The sequence below is a fragment of the Centrocercus urophasianus genome, unplaced genomic scaffold, assembly GCF_019232065.1.
Source record: "Centrocercus urophasianus isolate 14NV4802_14NV808 unplaced genomic scaffold, USGS_Curo_1.0 seq_11, whole genome shotgun sequence".
Lineage (NCBI taxonomy): Eukaryota > Metazoa > Chordata > Aves > Galliformes > Phasianidae > Centrocercus > Centrocercus urophasianus.
The window spans coordinates 63,423,835-63,446,733 of NW_024884253.1; the positions used below are offsets into that span (position 1 = coordinate 63,423,835).

Sequence of the window (22,899 nt, forward strand, 5' to 3'; positions counted from 1 at the left end):
TGACGTTATCTCCTGCTTTTTCTACTGTCTTCTCTAATTCATGGAGAACAGAATACAATCAATGACAGCTGTGGTGCATCTTAAGGCAGACTCCTCTAAAATCTTACGTGGACTTTTCCCAGAGGTACCAATATATCTTTCTTGACGATGAAAGAAGTTTTGTTAGCTCACTCAATTGAAGTGAACTTCTAAAAATTGTGTGGAAGGAATTCCACTACACCTATCATAAGTTCCCATAGGCTTAAATAAGTCTTACACAAAAATTTATATGCTACTCTTTCAGTAAGTTCATTGCTTACATTCCTAGTGGTATTACTGCGTTATACTGCATTAAGATAAGTCCTGTTAATAAAACAGTGTGGCAGAGAAAGACAAAAACTCAAGTGGCTTTACTAAGTTACTGTACCAAATAAGTCAGGCAGTAAATGCCAAGCAAATTAAAGTCCTGTGTGGAAAGTACCTTGTAAACAATTCTATTTTATTTGGCTAAAAGGCAGATAGCAAAATTTACTAAAGAAAAAACCATAGTCATTTTATCTAGTAAATAATGAAAGATCACAAACAAGTTCTTTTGTTTGGAAGGAAGTTAAAAGTTAGGAGGAGAATTCAGAAAATTAGCTCTAACTCAGTGATGCTCTATTAGCTACACAAGCAGAACTGCAACAGTCTTTGAGTACAGAGAGAAACGCAGAGTATTCTAACAGATCACATCCCCCTTAAATTATAATGACAATAGCTTGAGCACAAGCAGACAGTGAAAAGGAATTGTTTCATCCCAAAACCTGATTGATCAGTGAAGTAGAGGTTAAATCACAGAATAACAGAATCACAGAATCACCCGGGTTGGAAGGGACCTCAAGGATCATGTAGTTCCAACCCCCCTGCCTAGCAGGGCCACCAAACATACACATTTAGATCAGGTTGCCCAGGACCCTGTCCAACCTGGCCTTGAACACGTCCAAGGACGGGGCATCCACAACCTCCCTGGGCAGCCCGTTCCAGGGCCTAACCACTCTCCTTGTATAGAACTTCCCCCTAACATCCAACCTAAATCTTCCCTCCTTCAACTTGGATCCATTTCCCCTAGTCCTGCTGTTGTCAGCCCTTTTGAAGAGTTGACTCCTCTCCTGGGTGTAGGTTCCCTTCAGGTATTGATAGGCTGCAATGAGGTCACCCCACAGCCTTCTCTTCTCCAGGCTGAACAAGCCCAACTCCCTCAGCCTGTCCTCATAGGGGAGGTGCTCCAGCCCCCTGATCATCTTAGTCGCCCTCCTCTGGACCCTTTCCAAAATCTCTATGTCTTTCTTGTACTGAGGGCTCCACACCTGGACACAGTACTCCAGATGGGGCCTCACAAGAGCCGAGTAGAGAGGGACAATCACCTCCCTGTCCCTGCTGACCACCCCTCTCCTGATGGAGCCCAGGATCCCATTTGCCTTTCGAGCTGCCAGAGCGCACTGCTGGCTCATGTTCAGTCTCTCGTCCATCAGGACCCCCAGGTCCTTCTCTGCCGAGCTGCTCTCAAGGACCACTCCTCCCAGCCTGTACGGGTGCCTGGGGTTCTTCCGGCCCAAATGCAAAACCTTGCACTTTGCCGTGTTGAACCTCATTAGGTTCACCCGAGCCCAGCCTTCCAGCCTGTCGAGGTCCCTCTGAATGGCATCCCTTCCTTCCACCGTATCGACTGCACCACTCAGCTTGGTGTCGTCAGCAAACTTGCTGAGGGTGCACTCAATTCCCTCATCGATGTCATTAATAAAGATGTGAAAGAGCACAGGTCCCAAGACAGACCCTTGGGGGACACCACTTGTTACCGGCCTCCACCTGGACATAGAGCCATTGACCACCACCCTCTGTCTGCGGCCTTTCAACCAATTGCTTATCCATCGGGTCGTCCACCCATCAAATCCACTTCCCTCCAATTTGGAGATGAGGATGTGGTGGGGGACCATGTCAAAGGCCTTGCTCAGGTCCAGGTAAATGACATCGGTCGCCTTCCCTTCGTCCACCAATGCCGTCACTCCATCATAGAAGGCCACAAGATTAGTTAGGCATGACCTTCCTTTGGTGAAGCCGTGCTGGCTGTCTCGGATCACATGCTCATTCTTTATGTGATCGAGCATGTTGTCCAGGAGGATCTGTTCCATGATCTTCCCAGGCACAGAGGTGAGACTCACTGACTTGTAGTTCCCCAGGTCCTCCCTGCTCCCCTTCTTGTATATGGGAGTGACGTGACCCTTCCTCCACTGCGCTGCTCTCACAGTAATCGTAGCCAACACTTATTTATGCTGGTGTTGTGCATACACACTGATATGTCCTTCTGCACAGACATCAAATCTCTACTAACCAAACATCTCCACTTCCAAAGCAATGGCAGAGCGCTGCGTAAAAAACTGTCCGTTAGTGAACACAAAGATAATATTTCGCTTCTTTTCTTTTTACCACTCTTTTCAGACATTCTCTGATCTTCATTACTGAATAACAAAACAGAGCTTCTTTATCTGAAGCAAAATCAGAGGGGGAATTCACTCTCATCTCTCAGAAAGTATTTATGTGCATTACTGTACTAATTCCCATATACTTCTGTAATGAGAATAATACTAGACATCTCTTTACCAGATTCTCTATATTACCAGACATTTTGTGCTGCACACGTTCAAAAGACATGTGGAACAAATTCACTCGGCTCACAAATGATATATGATCAGCAGGAATGATATCCTTACTACAAAAATGTCTTCCTGTGGTTTCTAGTGAAAAATAAAAATGGAAGAAAATAAGAAAGAGAAACAAAGTGGCAACACTATCCAAGTCTGATCTTTAGCAATGTTATTTGGACAAAAATCAGTTGCCAACAATATGAAAAATTAATTACTTAATCCACACTGAATTATTCAGTGAGAGTTCTTCCAGGGAAAGCAGACAAACAGTTGTTTGGCAGACAAATTTTATTCATAGTAAAACCAATCCTATTTGTTTTCTAAAGACAGCATCCTGACATTTGATCTTTTTACCTGTGTGGCTGTATACTTCTCCATTATCATAACAGAGAACTTACTTGCCTTGCTGCTTCCACGCAAGGATGACAATGTTTTTTTCTACCCATGCTGCTTTTCTGTTTCTGACCACGATATAAAAAAAATTACTAATAAGGAAGTCCAGTATCAGTTCATCAATCCTTTGAATTCTTTAATCGTAACAGTGTTACTAACCTTAACTTCTAGCCTTATATTTGAAATCCTTTTGAACTGAAATTCAATTTATTTGCCAGCTGATATCAACAACAGGCTGTACAATGACTGATAGAACTACTCCAATTGGTACCAGATTAAATATAAGGCTGTCCATCAATATGGGGATGAGGCAGTTCTGGTCTGAAAGCTTAACTACAAACTTACTGCACCACTACACTTGGGTTAATTATTCCTTGCTTCTTCACTAATAGAGAGTCCATAGTTTCCAACCTATGATCCTGATAACATGAGATACGGGCAGATCTACAGCAAGCATCTTCTTCCATCCACTCACGGCCTGAAGTTTGGATTTCCACATATGTAGTTCCTGGAGAGTCACTACTTCAACATGAGACTGTAGCCTGGAGTACACATGAAAAAAATTAACTTCCAAGACAGTGTATTTTTTTGTGATAAGATAGTTCACTGAAAAAAAATCTGTTCACCTTCACAGACAGGCCATGTAAAAAATGCCTTGGAAAATCATGCAATAAAAAAATTGATGATTTTTCTAAGGTCACATGTTGCTATACTAAAACAATGAGGCTCATACAAGACAAGTGAAAAACATGATGTGTTAATTTAGAAGGAGATTTGTAAAATATATTAATGATTATAGATTGAGAGGACCTTTTGAGGAAAGAAGCACAGGGCTAAAAGCTACAACTTGATGTTATTCGTATAAAGATCAGAATATAACAAATTATAGAAAACCCTTGGTGAACTAATGTTGACTACTCCTGATAACCTTCTTCCTCTCTTCCACTTGCTTGGAGATGACATCCAGAATAAACTGTTCCATCACCTTTCCAGGGACAGAGGTGAGACCGACTGGCCTGTAGTTTCCCAGCTCCTCCTTCTTGCCCTTTTTTGAAGACTGGAGTGTCATAGCTCTTCTCCAGTCGTCAGGCATGTCTCCCATTCTCCATAACCTTTCAAGGGTAACAGACAGTAGCTTGGCAATTACTTCTGCCAGCTCCCTCAGCACTTGCAGGTGCATCGGGTAAGGGCCCATGGATTTGTGTGTGCTGAATTGGCCTACATGTTCTCTGATCCCATCCCTGATAAAGGGGAAGTCTTTCCTTCCCCAGACTCACGCTTTCTTATCTCCAGGGTCTGTGATTCATAAGGAGTAGTATGAGCAGTAAAGACCAAAACAAAGAAGGCATTCTGTTGACTCTGCCTTCTCAGTGTCCTCCATTATCAGGAAACCCACCTCACTCAGCAGCAAGCCCATGTTTTCCTTAGTTTTCCTCTTACTGCTGACATACTTAAAAATATATATAGTTCTAGTTAAAAAAAAAACCAAACAAACAGTGAATGCATGTAATATTTATATGTTATTAAGTTTATTTTTTAAAAAAGAAACAGAATTTTTGCATGCCAATTGTCAAAAAGCACTTATTTTACAGCCTTTTACTTTACCACTTGATAGTGGTAGTAGGCAGACAGTTTCATTAGATAATTTTAGAGGTCTATTCCAATCTTAATGATTCTGTGATTCTATGATTCGATGTTGATATAAAAGCATGATAGTGTAGCATCCAAGCTCTTCTTATGAGAGCAGATTGTGATGTTCACATAAGGTTACAACTTCCAGACAGGACTTGTGCTATAATTGATAGAAGAGATGAAACAGGCTCACTGAAGTAAAACAGTAAAGCTTGAGTTTTGTATGTATTCTCCTGCCTTCTACTGGGTAAAATGAAAATTGCTCGACCATGTTTTACAATTTTCTCACTGGCATATGCTATTATTGTGGCTACTCTGTCAGGAAGACTACAGTCTCAACCATAACGCTACCATCAACATGATGCATTCTGAACATTCAGAGATGGTCCATCAACACATGGATAACAGCGGGGTTGCAAATAGTAAACATATATTAAATGAACAAAGTATATTGAACAAAGCTGTCCATTGTTTTAAATCTCAGTCTTTTCTAAGTTTCAGCTTGAAATGTTTTTTCATTTGAATTGACCCCCCCCCCCCAAAAAAAAAAAAAAAAAAAGATTAGCTTAATGCCGTCATTTATGCCTTTCACAAAATTCTGACATCACTACTACACAGGATGTAAATGATGTATAACACACAGAAAACTTCACAACAGGCAGGAACCATATTGGAGGACTACCAACATACTGTCTAGTTGCCATAGGCTGGGAAGACCTCAACATCTTTTGCTGTTGTCTATGAACATACAGCCTGCTGTCATAGCTACGGGATAGGTATTGGCTATTTGTGTATGAACTGGAAAGAAAAGAACTGACAATGCAGGCCATTTATAAATAATTCAATAAGAAGTCAGGTAGTAGAAATGTAATTCACAAACAGAATACTACAGAATCCAGATCAGCCACAGGACTTCAATCTCTGTACTAATAAAAGCTTACGATAAAACAGCTCCAGACAGCAAGCACAGTACAACGCCAGCTCCATTTTCCAGAACCCGTACAGTTCTGATGTGCTTAAACTTAAAAGAGATCAAATTCCATTATGGCTACAAAATGAGAAGAAGTTGAGGAGAAGAATGTAGTTGGAAGTATAACAAAAAGCTATGTCCTGTATGATGAGGACCATGCTGTTACTTACTAATAATCTGTTTGTACCTGAGAGTACATCAGGCACTTCCATGGATCTTTGTATTTCAAGGTGCATATGGATGTATTCTTGTGTAGAAACCACAGATGGGATCACTTTGAAACAAGACTGAGTTATTATGGGGTTCTTTATGTTAATCATGTGTGGTACACATGCTGAGGAATTATATCATATCTCATCACCTTGTATGTACATGAAATACTGGACTTTTTTCAAAGCAGCGGTAAACTTAATTATATATACCTGCAAGATTTATGACAATGTTTCAAGAAAAGGCACATCACTTCTCTCCCGTCTTATTTCTACTCCATTAAATCAGTCATTAAAGGCAGGTACTCTTCAGTTATAAGACACTGATTTATAAATGTAATTTGATTCCACAGTTTAAAGTAGAGGGCTATTGCACGATGACCTTAAAAAAAACCAACTAAATATCGAAGAAGAAAAAAGTCCCTTTTCTAGCTTTCCCATAAAGCCCCTCCTCGTACTCCTAATATCAGCCATTGAACTGTATGCATGACTTCATTCATGTTTTAGGTCAATATCGAACTTTTCCTACTATACAGGAGTACACAGCACATGGTAGCTTGTTCAGGGTATTACTTTCTCTGTCTTTAATGAGGTTTACTTGCATGCGAACAGATGGTAATATGAACACGTTGAGTATACTAGGGAGTTTAGAAAGCAGAGGAAATACTACAAATGGCTGTAAAAATATATAACAGAAGTTACAATTACATGAATACTGTAATTACCTTTCTGCTTATGTAATTGTAAAGCTTATTAGTTTAATACAAAACTGAAAGCCAACCTGAAGAGTACATCATTTAAAGTGTTATACTGATTCTGAACTACCCCTGCCTACTCCTCTACCATAGGAAACAATTTGGGGATTGTTTTTATTCTCTTTTCAACATACTATATAGTCAAAAGCAAAATCTGGCTACTTTCTCCTATTCTGCCCATCCCCCAACTTTTTGTTTCACTTTTACCGTATCAAGTTGCTCAAACAAGTTCAGCATGGAGGCAGCATGCACCTCTGAGAGAATGTTCCTTTAAACCTCCATGTGTTTGAGACCGCAACAATGGTGCTCCCAACCTCAAAAACTCTCCTTGAGGCAAAGGAATGTTTTGCATCAAGACAGAGTGCCCTGAGAGCTTAGCAATAGCTTTGTGGGAAGAATAAGAAAAAAACATTTTTGTTCTTATTTGTAAGAAATACAGTATGCATATTCAAGTCTTTCTCATGAGCCTGAAGAGTAACAGATTTCATAGTATAATATCTGCTCAAGGGCTTTATTTTAATGTAACAACAGATGGTTTTGCTTTTACTATAAAGCCTGTACTATTACTGACCTCGTCTTTGTCTTCAAAGGGATTACACCGATTAGATATCATTTTCTCTTCTAAACCAAACTACTTCTTCTCAGAAGGAAGTGCAAAGATGGTCTGGCCCAGAGGAGCCTCCAAGGTCAGGATATGCAATGGGGCTTACACTGCCTGCGGGTGCAGGGAAGGGGAGGCAATGACTACGGTGTACTGGAAGCAGCATGGTTCTTCAGCTTTTCCCTCCTCACTTTTCCATTATAATTCAGTCCTCAAAACAATCTTAAAATTGTATGAATATTCAAAATACACTTCTAATTCAGAAATCAAGTGAATAGCACATAAGGCAGGCATCACAGCAGCAGTGCTGCAGCAATGACAAAATGTCACATGATCTCAGTGGTGCTGGGTATTTGCACCCCCCAAATAAGGCTACTCACCTCTCTTTTCATCAACTGTAGATACTGCCTGGATTAAAAGTGGTGCGTTGGATTCAGTGTACTCGACAAACACCAGCAGCAGCTTCAGTGCTGTCTTCACCACCAAGCGGAACTGAAAAAAAGAGCACGACTTGTCATTCAGCAAATCACAGCATTTCCAGATGTTCTACATGACACTGAGCAATCCAGATCTGATAGTAAGACATACGCAGAAGAGATTTAGCTGTGCCAGAACTAAAGACACAATAGGTAGCCATTTGGCTGAAAATTTCATTCACTTGGCAGCAGTCTCCCAGGGAAGCCCCAGTAGTCAACGGATCCCACAGAAACTTAATGCTGCATTAATAATAAAAGATTAAATATCCCACCCACACATGCACTCATGGCTATTCCCCACATCTCTGTCCAAAGATTAATGTACATGTAGTCTAATCAACTATAAATAAATATATTGCTGTTTCTCAACACAACATTTATTCCTGCATGACAGGATGATTTTCTCCTCGTGGATTCTTTTTTTTTTTTTTTTTTTCATACTGCATTTAAATGATAAATTATTACATAAAACAATATACTCTACTTATACTACTCAGAAGAAAGTGTCTTCAGCCTCAGACTATCCCTCCCTGTCACAGAATATGTGATTTACTTGAACTGAGCACTCTGACAGCATAGTTTCAAACTTAATTTGTACATTTTCAACTAGAAACCAACAGCCAAGCTCTATCGACCTCTTTACAGATCTCACATTTCCAAAGGGGACGTGTGACTATTGCATACTTTTCTAAGTGCTAAGTAAAAATTTTCAGGTATGTGCACGGAATGATCAGGTATGCAAAAAAAAAATATATATATATACGCACTTAAGGGAGTGCTCAATAAAAGAAAACATGAAAAAGAGGACTTTTTAATAGACAGGGCTCTGCATGCCCAGTTGAGAGCAATATTAGCCAGAGAAACAACTCTCAGTCACATCTGTTATATTCTCAATCTACGTCATGGATTTAAAGACAAACTAAAAATGATACATTGTTGGTCTCAGAAATACAATTCCCAATCCACTGTGATTGAATCACGCCACCTTGCAACAAATCTATCTAACAGCTTGTATGAGTTTTAATGATATTATTATATTAATGTGGTCATTACTGTCCTTTGCCAGGGACAGATACACATGCAGTCATGTAAAGATAAGACACTTTTCAGAAAATTCCCATGTTTGTCTTACTGTGTTAAGTTGGTAGGATGTCTGAAACAAAAACAACTTGTCATTAAAATGCCTCACCCACAAGAGGAGGAAAAACAATTATTCTGCATTGCCAACTGTTTCAGGGTTGTATATAAAGCTTCTACCAGTATTAAATGATTCCCATTTTCATGTTGGTTTTTTCAATTACTCACAAAACAGCTCTCCTAAGAGGCAAGGAATCACTGTAAATTGTTTTTAGGCTCACAGACAGCAAACGTGTATATGCTAAAACAGACTGCAAGTGCAACAGGCATAGGCTCAAGCTCCTGTGTTCATTTTGCCACTCAGAGAGATGTAGTACAGCTCAATTTCAGCTAATGAGCTAAAATGTAGCTTGCTGCTTACTGCTATAAATACTGAATTTACTGTGAACAAACGACCCAGGTATTTCCTTAGTTTCTCAAGTTTCTCATGCAAAATTGAGCTTAATGAACTGCAGATACTGCTAGCAATACAAAATCTTCTGTTGTTAAACTTAGGTTGCTTCAGTCTTGATGAATCATCACAGCAGATACTTCCAAGCTGACAAGTCAGGTGACAAACTTTAAGACCCAGGTCCTTTAAGACTCTTGCTTAGTCTGATTTACAGTTCTGCTGAACTCTTCAGTGATACATAAACTATCCAAATTAAAGGAAATTGAAATCCCCTGATAGACAGTGTAATTGCATGTTGTAAACTCACCTCTGATACACCAACATATCACTTCCCCAAAGCCACACAGGACACTTATGCATTTCCCTGGCATGCTAATGCCATGGTCTTTCTGTTTTACCACCACGTGTTCCCTAACATTCAAGTTCAAGTACTCAACAGACACTTGTTTTGTAAAAATACTTCCTAACTTAGGAGTTACTAGATTACTGTAAACAATTTTTGCAATAGCATTCTTTCCAGATACGCAGCTGCATACAAATCTGCACGAGATCCTTCCCCTAGAAAGGAAATCCTACTAAAGGAAATCCTAACCTACTTAAAACCTCATGCCTTGACCAAATGGTTTACATGCCAATACTCAATGACAAGGTTTCGTATGTGTCTATTTCAGAGCAACCAGTGGGACATAGTGGTCTTGCATCAATTTTTTGCCGATCTCTTTCTCTTCCTGAAAGTAAGAGAAGGAGTTTCTGCAATGTTTTTGCTCTAACTCCTGCTTGCTCACCACTGCAGAGACTGTAACAAGCACCAGCCCCCGCCAGACCCACCAGGCCTCAGGGCAGCCCAGTACAGCCTATGCTGCCTACAGCTGGGGCCTCGTGCCTGCTGGAGTGCAATCTTCAGGTGTCAGCTTCCCACTCTTATTAAGCTTGCAGATGACAGCACAACTAAAGTAATGCCATCCAGAAGCAGTCCTGGCAAAAAAGAGTGATTAGCGAAGCTTTGTTTCACTTGCTGTTTTGCTAGTAGAAGAACATGAAGTCTGCTTACTCAAAGTGCAGATTTTCAGGGCTTTTCCAGCTCCTCACAAAACAGTTGGCTCTGGGAAACAGAGGTGGATGTAGGTGAAGGCATATAGTGTGAAAAGTCCAAATGGCCACTGGCTTTGAATAAAACTGCATTTAAAATACACTGTTTCTTGGTCAGTAGACAATGGCTTTTGAGCAAACTGTGGACACTTTTAGACCTCCATTGTGCTTTGGACACTACAGCAAGTACACTGTCTGCTCCAAAAGTAATTAATACTGTTTTATTATGTTGCCCACAACTTCAAAGGTAGATATTCATAGCACAGTAGTAGAGATTGAACCTTCCCACCAATATTCCATTAAATGTTGTTGCCTTTGGAGGGATGGCAGCAGAGGGGCAGTCTGACAGAATGGCTTCCAACATAGGAGTGTAGACAGAGCAAAGGTGCGTCACTGATTTCTTCCATGTGAAAAAAATGGCACACAGTGACATTCATCAATGCTTGCTGAATGTTTATAGAGACTAAACAGTGTCTGTTAGCACAGTGAGGTGGTGGGTGGTGTGCTTCAGCAACAATGTTATAATATTAGCTGTGAAACACTGGCTCACCTCCAGTGGCTCACATTTTTATGAGCATGGCAAGCAAGCTTTATGTTCATCACTGGCAAAAATGCATACCTAACAGTGATGACAATGACAAAAAACAGTATTATGTAGTTCAGAATCTGCTCTATCAAATAGTGTTATTGTGCTCTTTGTAGCTGTTGCAGTTTCCATGGAAACAAATAGGAGGCATTACTTTTGGATGAATCTGTGTACAAAACTAAAATACTATAGTCCTAAACTAAAATGTACAACATCTAAGCTCCAATGCTGAGACTTACTAGCTGCTCATGACCCCACTCACAGCCTTTCCACACATCCTTACAACTGGGGCTTTTAAATACTGGTTAAACAGTTCTTCTTAGTAACAGAAGCAATCATTGAGCAGCTGCATTGCTCCTTGGAAAACGAAGTCTTCAGCCAATCAAAGATGGTTGACCAGATCTGACAGTCATTCCCAGAGGTAAAGAAGAGTCCAGAGCCTTACATGCTCATACTAAAATGAAAACTTACTCATCCAGTATGGCAACAAGAAGTCTCTAAAGACCTGTACCAGGGGTACTCGTTGCCAAAATCTGTGTGTAATCACTGATTTTGCTACATCACATCCAAAGCAATGGATCCATTCATGACCCGTAGGCCTGACCTGCCTGTAGCAGCACATGCATGCCACTGCTGACACTTTAAGAGCTGGTTATCACAATGGGACGTGTTTCAGCAGTTTCAATGAATAATGAGAATGTCTGTTTCACAACTTTAAAAAACACCCAAAGTATTCAGAAAGTTTCCATTTGTGATTACTTACTGTGACTTTCAAAGTGGGAGATCTTTAAATCTTTCTTCACAAGTGAATTACGAAATACGTTTCCTGCACACATCTCTTCAATAACTTCAGTAGTAAACAACTATATTGTAAATAAAAGAACTGCAAATCTCATCACAGAGAGATTATTTAACAGGAAAAAAAGAACAGCAAATCACTGACATTCCTGCTCTAATTTGTGAAATTACGAGAGTTCTTTGCCAGTCATTGGTATTATTTTACTTTACATAATGTTCCCAAGATGGCACAGTAACGAGAGCAATAAAAACAAGTTTCCTATTTCACCTCTGATCATTTGAGTTGCTGTCAAAAATTTACTGAAGGTCTTTAAGATGATTTCTGGGACCTACTGGACTCTTGTTTAGTTGCAATGACAGACTTCTGAATCCGTTTCAGCAGAACCCCTCTTCTATTAATATCTGCTGGGCAATCACACTTAGTTTGATCAGGACTAAATGTAAGAGCAATAAAGGAGGCAGAAATATGCTTTGGCAGCTCAAAACAAACAACCTCCTCCAGAAAACTCAAAACACCAACACCCTGGTATGACCATTTTATGAATGTTGGTTGTTATGATTAATTCCAAATTTCCACTCTGAACGTCTGAAGAAGAAAGCTCACTGAAGCAAGATGGATATCCATTGGCGTAGTAAAGTAATATTTCAACCATTCTGGAATTAAATCAGGATTTCTGAATTTTATAGCACTGATGTATCAAAACTCTTATTAATGAAGTTAGAAAAGAAGGCCATATATACATTTTTGTATCATTTGCAAGCCAATTTAGAGACAGGAAATGATACGAGCATCTTCTGGCTAAAGATAAAACATAGCCAGTAAAGAAAAGAAGAAGAATTATAAACATTTTTCCTCTGTCTTGCTTTATGTTACACAGTGGAGTTTGACAGTCCCTTTCCTTTTTATCTCTTTGCATTTAGACAACGGGATATGTGTTACAGGCCCAGCCAAACACACTATGCAGCAGACTTCAAAATTAATGTCCCATGGAAGGGTTTGTCCCAGCCATCAATCACAGGTTAAAAAAAATGGTGACAACTGTTAACATCAGATTCAAAGAAATTTAGGTATATTTTTGAAAAGGAAGAAATTTAAAACATGATTGATTAAACTCAGTATTTCACTGACGATTATGCAGTTGCTTTGGATTTACACCATTCAAATTTAAAGGAGAAACAGGCATTTAATTTTTCACTAATTATTTACTATGGCCAAATGACCTGAGGTCTAATCACAACATGGACTCTGCCTAGTAGGCAATGCACTCACCCTGTCTAGCAGGCAGAAGTGACAATGAAATAACATGCAGTGTAAGAAGTGTCAAACCAGCTGGTGAGAAGTGCATTGAAAGTGGAAAATCCTTCTTGCTTGTGAGATGTGAAGATTCACAGTGCTGTTTAACAGTCTGCGAGGGTCCCAGTGGCATCTGGAATTCTGCTCAGTTTCATGTTTCACAGCAGGACAAAACTATGATCTATTCAGTAGAGGAGGAAAGACCTTTCTGGACCTTTCAACAAATGCAGGCCAAAAGAGAACTAGTCTTAGGTTGACACCTTTGGACAGCTTCATTTAGAACCTCTCTGGAGCAAGTATATGCATATGGAAGGAAGATTAAGGCAATATGCAATTTACATTCCCTATCTTTTATTTTTTTTTAAATTCTCTTCATGCTATTTTAAAATACTATTATTGTTTTTAAATGTAATGATCTAGTTTCAAACACTTATGTGCAAACACACCCATGTATTTCTTTAACAAAAAGAAGCAGTGAAAAGAGATGGCCGCAGTAAGAAGGTGGTCTAACCTCAGCCCATGTTTCAACTCAAGGTCATTATGATGATACCTACTGATGATACCTCTCAGAATATTCCATGACAAAAATGTCAAACTAGAAGTAGACAACTACAATACAACTAGAAAATACCACACATTTTTCCATTCTCTGACCTTTGGTAGAGAAGACTGAGAAATTTAATTTAGCCCAAGATATGTTTTCTGCAAGTGCATGAGGGAGTTCTCCAAGAGGTCCTGGAACAAGGGATCATATTAACACAGATTATTCTACTATATGCAGAACACTCCAGTGAGGAAAAAGTACATGTACAAAACATTTCGATGTGACACATCTTGAGCTCCTTTTGCAGGCAGGTGCAGCAAAATGTTCTACCAAATGTTCAATTAGCCAACAGTAACATCTGCAATATACAGCCTGAACTTCTTTTGTGTGAGCTACCGTAACTCTTACTGCTGTAGTGGCAACAGTGCAGTTTCTTAGTGTACTGATGTGGCACAACTGCTTCGCTGTAATCTCTCAGTAATTTTAAAATTGAAATTACTTCCCAAGCATAGTTCAACTATGATGTTGTGAAAGGAAAAGCTTCAGAAGCAAATTTTAACATAAAATGGTATTTCTCTAGCACATTTCCCATTCTTGATATTACAATAGAAGATTTGAAGTAGTAGCATAGAAGTAGGGTAGAAGAAGGCTTACCTCCAATGACCTATAGGGCAATCTCGTTTTGCTAATGCTCTGGAATCAGCTGTCTGTAGTTTGTGGCAGTTTCCTGTACTCTACCAGATAATTTGGTTGCTTTATTTCACTGGAAGTCAAAAGTGCATCCAGAATGCTTTTGCCCTTGCTTCCAGACAAACATAATTTCTTGAAATCCTCTGCACAGATGATGAAGAAGAATGACAATTGCAAAATGAGGGCTATGGGGGAACAAGGAATTGGGAGGAGACAAAATTAGGCCAGCTGACCTAAACTGGCCAAAGGGATATTCCATACAGCAAGACATAATGCAAACAAAATTTGGAAACAACTGAGAGTTGGTCATGTGGGCTGCCACTGCTTGGCGACTGGCTGAGCATCAGTTCTTGTATATTAACATGATACTAGATGCCATTTTGAGACTCTGGAATTTTTTCTCCAACTTTCAACTTGCCTAAATAAGGCAGATTTACCACTTCCAAGTGCTTTGCAGGCTCAGGACAGAAGGTGCAGACAGTGCAGAAATTTGATTATCAGTTTAGATTAGATTCTATGAACTAGTGATGATTTGCTGTTTGACTAGCTGGTCAAGACACTGTTCCTTACTTATTCCAACTAAAATGGGGATAATATTACTTCTGAACATAAATGGGGATAACATTACTTCTCTTCCTGTTAGCATTCTCAGTTCCAGCAAGATGAAAAATCCTATTAGTGTGGATGACGCTCAAAAAACATCAATTAAACAATCTTTTAATTCAGAATGTTCATTTAAGTTTTTCTCTCTGTAGACCATGTAATAGTAGGGATGGCAGGGAAATGCATGCGTTTACTATTCTTAAAATGAAATTTCTCAGAACTTTTTAAACGTACTGGATAATGATTATAAGGTCTGTGCACTGTCACATATGTGGTATGCATCTGCCATTTATCTGTGGTGAGATTTCTGACATGGAGAGAAAGAAGGCCATTAGAAAGAAATTCATCTGGCTTACCAACAAGATATTGAGATGAGCAAGTAGTGATTAGTGACTGGTCAACAGAAAAAAAAAAAAAAAAATTAAAAAATGGCTCATGCCTGGAAATGATTATTTATATCATCAATCATGGTCCAGAAGCAGAAGGTGGAAAAATGAAAAAAAATCTTTACACAGAAGCGAGCAATTCATACAACAAAACAAAACATTATTATAGGCCAACATGGCCTTCAAATGAATACATGAAACTCTGATGGGAGCTTTAAAAGGATATTTGAGGGGTGAAAGTTGGCCCTGTATTAAGCCATTTGCACTGAATGAATGAAGTAACTGTATTTCTCATACAGCAATCACCACATCATCTTATACATGCTGATTCTAAAAAAGCTAAGCATTTCAGAACGTGGAATGAGATAGGAAATGCGTTAGGGTTTTTGGGTGTTCCTCCCTCTTGCCTTTTGGAATGATGATTTTCTAGAAAGATGGGGAAGTGAACTTCTCATTCACGAAACAATCAGAAATAATGCTTTTCTGAGATCACATACAATTTTACAAGAAAAACATACAAAGTCAGAGAAGTGTCTTGAAGTTACATATAGTTACTCAGCTAGGAAGGAGAAGAGGACAGAACCTGGTGATTATAAGTCAGTACAGGATCAAACTCTACTGTCATGTGGTAAGATGGTGTTATCACACTTTTGTGTCAAAGGCCCACACCATAGAACCATCAGGTTCTCTTTCAACCTTTCAGAAATTTCTGAACCACAAGGGTTTGGTTTCCCTTAGTTTTAGCTTTTTCTATTGCAAAATAGCAAACAAAAATATTTCATGGGAAATTTGCAATCACTTTGTTTTCCAAACAGGAATTATACTTCAGTTGTAAAGATTTACAACAGAATGCTTCATTCTTGCTTGAAATTGTGAAGCTTCAACGTATTTGTGTTGTTATTAACCCTTCCCAAATGCTGGTGTGTTTGGGAACTCCAGGCAAATGAACATCATCAGTAAACCTAGACTTGCCCTTTCAGTAGACTGTGATTATATTACCTTAAATAAGGTACAAAACACTACATTCAGAGAAACTACAGTAGCAAGAGAAGTAGATCTTGTTAAAACTCATGCTAGCATGAAATGTGTTACCATTTAATAAGGAATAGGCATTTTTCTTCTGTTTTTTCTTCTACAAACACATACCTCAAATAGTTTATATATATATCAAGGGTCTTCTAGCATTTCTACATTAGGGATTAGAGAATAAGACTGTCCAGTGAAATCTATTTCCTTCATTTGATAATGTAACCTCTGCTGGTCACATACGAAACCAGTCCTACACAAAACCAAACACAAAATAAACATAAGGAACCCCAAATATCTGAACTATGAAATACCTTATGCCATCCTAATACAATATATCATTTTTAAACATACTGACAAGTAAATTTTTTGAAGTTATTGCAAGTGCATGATCTATAGTGTAAGTCTATAGGTCACAAAGAAAGTAGCTAAAGAGTACATCTCACATTTTAAACAAGAGCAGTGTTTAGGAATCAGTCATGCTATTCAATAAAACATACACATTAGAATGAATAAAAAATAATTTTGTCTCTCACATTACACTGATAATCTGTTCAGCAACAGATAGAATAGTGATACTCATGTTTTGATACTAAGTAAGAAACAAGATATGAAATCACACGTAATTGGAACTCCACATAGCAGATAAATTTGCAAACTGAAGTTTAACCATTGAGTACTGCTATATTGATTACATGAAAAGTGTGTGCATGTAGGTAAGAGAAATATGATTATTGCCATTTGGCATCTGCTTTTTTTTTTTTTTTTTTTTTTTTTTTTAAATAATAGAAACGTTGCATGCCAAGCCTTCCCACCATCTCTTTACATTGATGTATGCAGCTAGCCTTGAACTATTCTGTCCTCAACAGATGTTCTTTGGGCTGAACCTCTGGCAACAGGAAAGACTTGGGAGAATGGCAATTTCAGCAACTTCTTTTCCTTGGGCAGGGCCAAGTTGATATTTCCTTAGCTGTGTTCCAAAAAAATGAGGAGAGGAAAAAAGTTTTTAGGAGCTTAATAACAGACAGGACTTTTTTTTTTTGTTCCTTTCTCCGAAATTGCCTTCAAATCATATTATTTTAGCTTCTATTATGCAGCTGAGTGTCATTGTGCTTTGTGAAGGCATCTGACATTAATACAAGGTCACTGTACTCAAGACAGAAGCAAATCAATTTTTAAAAGGAGACTAAACAGTTACTACTTCAAAATACTAAGATGATACCAGTGTGCTACTTATTTCATGCTTTGCAATTAAGAATCTGAAAGGTATCTACAATTAATCAAATGAAGACATAGCTCTATGAAGCAGATGGTGATTCACCACATTTTATCTCTGGGAAATTCTTCAGTACTGAGAAATATTAGGAGACACGTGAAAGATGTAAACATTGCTTTCTATTTCATTTTTTAAGCCTCCAAATAAATAGCTGAACTAGCGTATTTTCAGAAATACTTTTCATTCCAAATGCTGGCTTTTGACTTAAGATGAAATCACTGCTGTATCATTTTTGTGAGGGATTAGAAACTACTTAATGAAAGTAACTTGCTCCACATCAATTATCTATACCAAATCATTACCACATCACTTCACCAATTCCTATCATAGCCAGACCTCTGATTTGTACAAATTGGATTGTAGGTGATGCTAAAGAGAACTTGATGATACAAGCCTCAGATTTCCCACATATTTGACATGAGAAACGTTTACAGAGCAGCATCTCGTTTGAAACTGAAGCTTTCCTCCAATGTACAAAGTAGCTCAGGTGGAACTCAGAGGTGACCCTGTCCCTGTCTATGGAAGTCACCACTATTAAAGTGTGTGGCTCTTCAGAGCTATGACCAAAGCCAGAGGTAACACAGAATAAGGAAAATATTAAAGTACTTTCTCTCAGACTCCTTACAAAATTAAACCCAGACAAATCCACAATAATCATGAAGAACACTCCATTTTCACCTTTGCTTCCTTAGGCAGCCATATTGTCTCTTTCATTGTCCATTTATAGACAAACTCTTCCCTCTAACTATGGCACTGAATTCAGTCATACTTGCCAGTAATGCTGAGTTACATTCCTAAGTAAATTGCAAACTGCATTAGAAAAGACCCCAAGCTGATGATTTTTTCAGACAAAAGCATGCCATTTTGAAGGGCAGCCAGCTAAAAGATTAATCTTCATGTATGTTCCCACCAGCCACAGCATGTAGAGCCAATGGCAGAGAAAGGGCACAGGACAAGCAACAGAATTAATAGTATCAGGATGGTGTGGGATGGGAAGGAAAAGCCGAGGAAGGAGAAGGATAACAATTTGCTTCATTAATTCTACCGCTCATGAAACAGTTTGCTAGTTAGCGGCCTTGACGATGTCCTGTTTAAATAATATCAAGGTTGAGTTCAAAGGCTCTAGGGGAAAAAAATATTTGAGTCTCTAAGTACAGTGAAAAACTACTCTGTTATTATTCTGTGGTTTTATGCACGTGAAATTCGTTCTTTCAACAGTTCCATTAAAAAGTACTTATATTAAATACCAAAACTATGGTTGGGTTTAAGTAACTTCACCTGAAAACCCCTGTAAGTTTAATGATACGGTTGGCAGTCCTTTTCTGACCCTGTACAATCTCACAGACAATATATTTCAATTAAAAAAAAAAGAAAAAATTAAAAGCACAAAGGGAAAATAAACTGTGTATAAAACGTATGGAAGTGCTTAAAGACAGTACATTAACAAAGTTTTCAACATTTAGTATGGTCTCTACTGCAATATTTTAAGCAAATAATTGTTAACAGGTTATCCTTTTTAAGCACCCTGAAAAGCAAAATACTAGAGGTTTGAACTACTGAAACAATAAAATTGTTGAAAGAACAAGTATCACACATAAAGGTATGAAACAAAACTACCACAAACCCTACCCGAAAGAATAACTAATAAAGAGCTAGGATATGCATCCCACTCATTACTGGGACACTAAAACCTACAGTGTTTCATTTTATGTGCGTATTAAAGACTCTTCTCTATTCTCAACCTTCTGAGTACTATCAGTACAAAAAGGAACCCAGAAGCAGTGCTTTGACTGCAAAACCAGACTCATTTATTTACCACTGCAAAACTTTCCAAATAAAGTTAAAGAATAAAGCAGAATTCTGAGGGGCATAGATAAATATCAACAGCAGCTGTATTTTTTCAGTAATCACCACCTATTTGTCACAGTTTTCCCAGGCATAATGCTAAGATTTGCCTCATCTGTTTTTCAGGCTGCATTCCTGCAACTTAGTTTTCTCATATTTGAAAATAAAAGAATTTTACAATCAGGGCAGTGCTTTTGTTGGTGTTACAATACGTCTAAATAATGCAAACATACATACATTTGATATATATGCAAATACATGCATTTGTAAGAAAATAAGAAAATTTATCACAATAACTTCTCATTTATTGTTCAGTTGATATCTAACTAAAGTAACAAGGCTTGCAGAATATCTTCTGCAAACTTGAAGTCTTAAAAAACACTCTATGTTCATTAAGTAAATCTCACATCACTTCCAAAAACAGAATGAGAAATATTAGGATCTCTTCAGAAAAAGAAATGTACTGAGGCTTTCACATAAGGACATAATGTAATTTCTCTGCCCCAAGCAGAGACTTCACTGTCTCTTCATTCTCACTTCTTCCAGATAAGCCCTCACACCCACTCAGATTCATCACCATGCCCATCTTCCACCTCTAGTTACTAAGAACAAATATCGTTATTTCAATTTATATTAAAAAAAAAGATTTTTTTTTTTTTTTTTTTTTTTTTCAAAGTATGAGATATAAATATCTGGGTACTACCTGGGGTGATTGGATTTGATTGAATGATAACTGTATCAACAATACCAGCAAATAAATGCAGACCTCTGGACATCATTATAAAAGCCTTCCTTCCTCCTGGCATCTTCAAATTAATTTCTTTCCATCTTTCCATTTCACACCCAATAGACACCTCCCCAACATACAGATATCAAAATGGACATCAGGGTGTCAAAGAAGATCAATAATGCTTTTTACTTTCACCAGGTCACAGTGATCATTTAACTCTGGCTTTACAGAACAGTCCTACATGCATTAAGACTCAGATACCCACGGAGATGTCTAAGATGTCCACATGATGATAATTCTTGCCAAATACACAAAAGAATACCAAAAACAGCAATATAATGAGATGACTGAAAATAAATTGCCTTCTTTTGAGATGAAAAGGGTGGATATTGCTAAGAGTCTGTAGCTACCAAAGTACTGACAGGTTTTCAACAGCAGTGACCAGGCAGATAGCAGAGCCATAGAACCCAGATTACTATGAACCTGAGAATGAAATACCTTTGATGAAGCTACTGCTTGGGCTAGAGATGGGCATTTCTAGTGACATTATTTAACATGCATTTCAGTTTCATTATTGGCAGAATGAAATGTATCTGTGGTGTAGTATCTGAGAACTATTTAGCATCTGGGACTTGAGTAACTTTTAGCTAAATAATTGCTACAGTCATTCAAAGAGCTAAACCACAGAAGTATGAGATCATAATCAGCAGTGATTTGACTTGCATCATAGATCATTTTGGGACTGTTGTTTCAATTCTTTGGACACAGTAGAGACAGAAAAGCAAGAGAGAAAAAAGAAAAAAAAAGAAAAAAAAAACAATGAGTAAAACAAAACCACTCAACCTTTTCTTTTTCCTGAAGTAACCACAACAGATTACTTCCATTTTCTTCTGAAGTCAAGAGTCACTGCAGGTAAAATCAGTAGATACAATAATGCCCTAAAGAAGGGCAGCAGTTCACAAAGGCAATAAAATAAACTGCTGCCTAACGTGATCCTTTGTATTTCAGAAAGCCAAACTGAAGTGCACTGTGGTAGCTGCGTAATGTCTGGTGGGAATGGCTCCTATGTATTTAGCCAAAGGAAACGTAATTGAGATTTGACCCTTTCAACTCAGAAGAGTATTATTTTTGAAAATGCAAGTTCAGTAAGAGTAATAAGATAACACTGAACTACTTTTGGTGTTATTTTTTCCTAATTTTATAAAATGTTTAGCAGTAGGCTCTCATAGCACGTGACAAAGAATATTTACTTCAGCATCTAAATAGTTTCATAAATGAAGTATGAGAGAAAAACTGTGTGAAGGGCATGAAACATATTATCACAGTGATCACAGAAGTACCTGAAAAAGTAGCTTTCTCTACTTTCCTAGGTACTGCATAGGCACATTTCCTTTAATAGAAGTAAAATGTTTCACAGTATCTGAAAGTCAGAATATTTTACATGTCCACATATGGATTTAGTTGCATAGTTCTTGGCTCTGAATAATAATAATCATAATGAAAAAGCTTTCCCCGTGCTATAGAGTAAATTTAGAGTCTTGATAGCCAGTACCCTGTTTTAACCAGGAAAATAAGATCTCAGAGCCTGGAAGAGAATGGATTTCAGTACTACTGCCAGAAATCTCTCTGTACTACCTCTGAATAGTAAAGCAGATCTGCCTTCATGTATAATGCCAAACTCAAAAGCTTTGCAAGATGAAAGTCCTGCGACTTCTTTCCATTCTTGAGTCATGTTTACTGTAACTTGTACCTGCAACACAATTCATAGGAGCATTAGCACATCCTTGAATATTTCCTTGAAGAACCTAGCTAGCTCTCTAGAAGTGGGCCTTTCCATTAGTGAGCATGATGAAGGTCAAAATGCAATTCAAGGCAGCCAGAGGAGAAAAAGTAACCAAGTATTACAAGAAATGTGATAGGCTCAAATATGCTACAACTTCACAAATATTCATATTTAGCAGTAAAAAGTAAGCTCAAGCTCTGGTTCCCTCTGTGACAATGCTCCTACAATAGTTAAGCTGCCAGCACCTGCAGCTTAACTATTCTTTTAATACTTTTTCCCTAGCTGCAGTGAGTGGGAGCATGCTGTGCTCCCAGTGCTCTTCAAAATCTGTACTCTCAATATTTCTCAGCAGGACGCTGGGCAGCTCTGGCCCTGGTGCTTTGGGCTAATACAGACAAGAACATCAATCAATTACAATACAATTAATAACACCACCATTCCAATTAAATTTGGTGTTTTAAAAAAATACTTGGTGCCAAAGATCACAAGTCCTGATTGAAAACAAAACCTAAAACCGAAGAACCCTTCCACTGAATATGCAGAGAGATTAACTAGCTGCATTAAGCTATCAATCCCTGATGCTAAGACCTACAAGAAGGAATGACAGAGAACCTCAGCTTGTATAAATGCCCTGAGCTAGAATATAAGGCAAAATTGCAATTTGAAACTATACTCTCCAGATTTGATCAATTTCATATTCTATCAGACTTTTTCTCAGTCTATTCATATCCATCTGTACCTAACAATGTCTGCTAGGTGGTGCTGTGGGATGGCTTTTCTAGCACAGAGAAAACACTATTTTTTCCTCCTCCTGTACTCATTGATGCTTTTTTTTTTTTCTCTATTCAACATAAGAATAGATGCAGTGTTTTCCAATTCTCACTTCCACCAGGAATGGCTATCTACTGCAAAAGCTTTAGAAGGTAACCTCCTGGAAGGACGGGTAACTTAAAGGATGCTGCGTTAGGCTTCGTCCACATTCTGGAACTAAGAACTGGCAGGATTTCTATCAGTGCTCTAATAGT

The 22,899-nt window shown here is 38.2% G+C and overlaps 1 protein-coding gene across 1 annotated transcript in view; it reads right to left on the reverse strand.

Moving 5' to 3' along the window:
* Positions 1-22,899, reverse strand: part of FHOD3 (formin homology 2 domain containing 3) — a 365,756-nt gene that overhangs the window by 114,756 nt on the left and 228,101 nt on the right. The window contains exon 7 of the mRNA XM_042808981.1: positions 7,601-7,712. Coding sequence (XP_042664915.1) covers positions 7,601-7,712 — 112 coding nt within the window. The remainder of the gene's footprint in view (positions 1-7,600; positions 7,713-22,899) is intronic.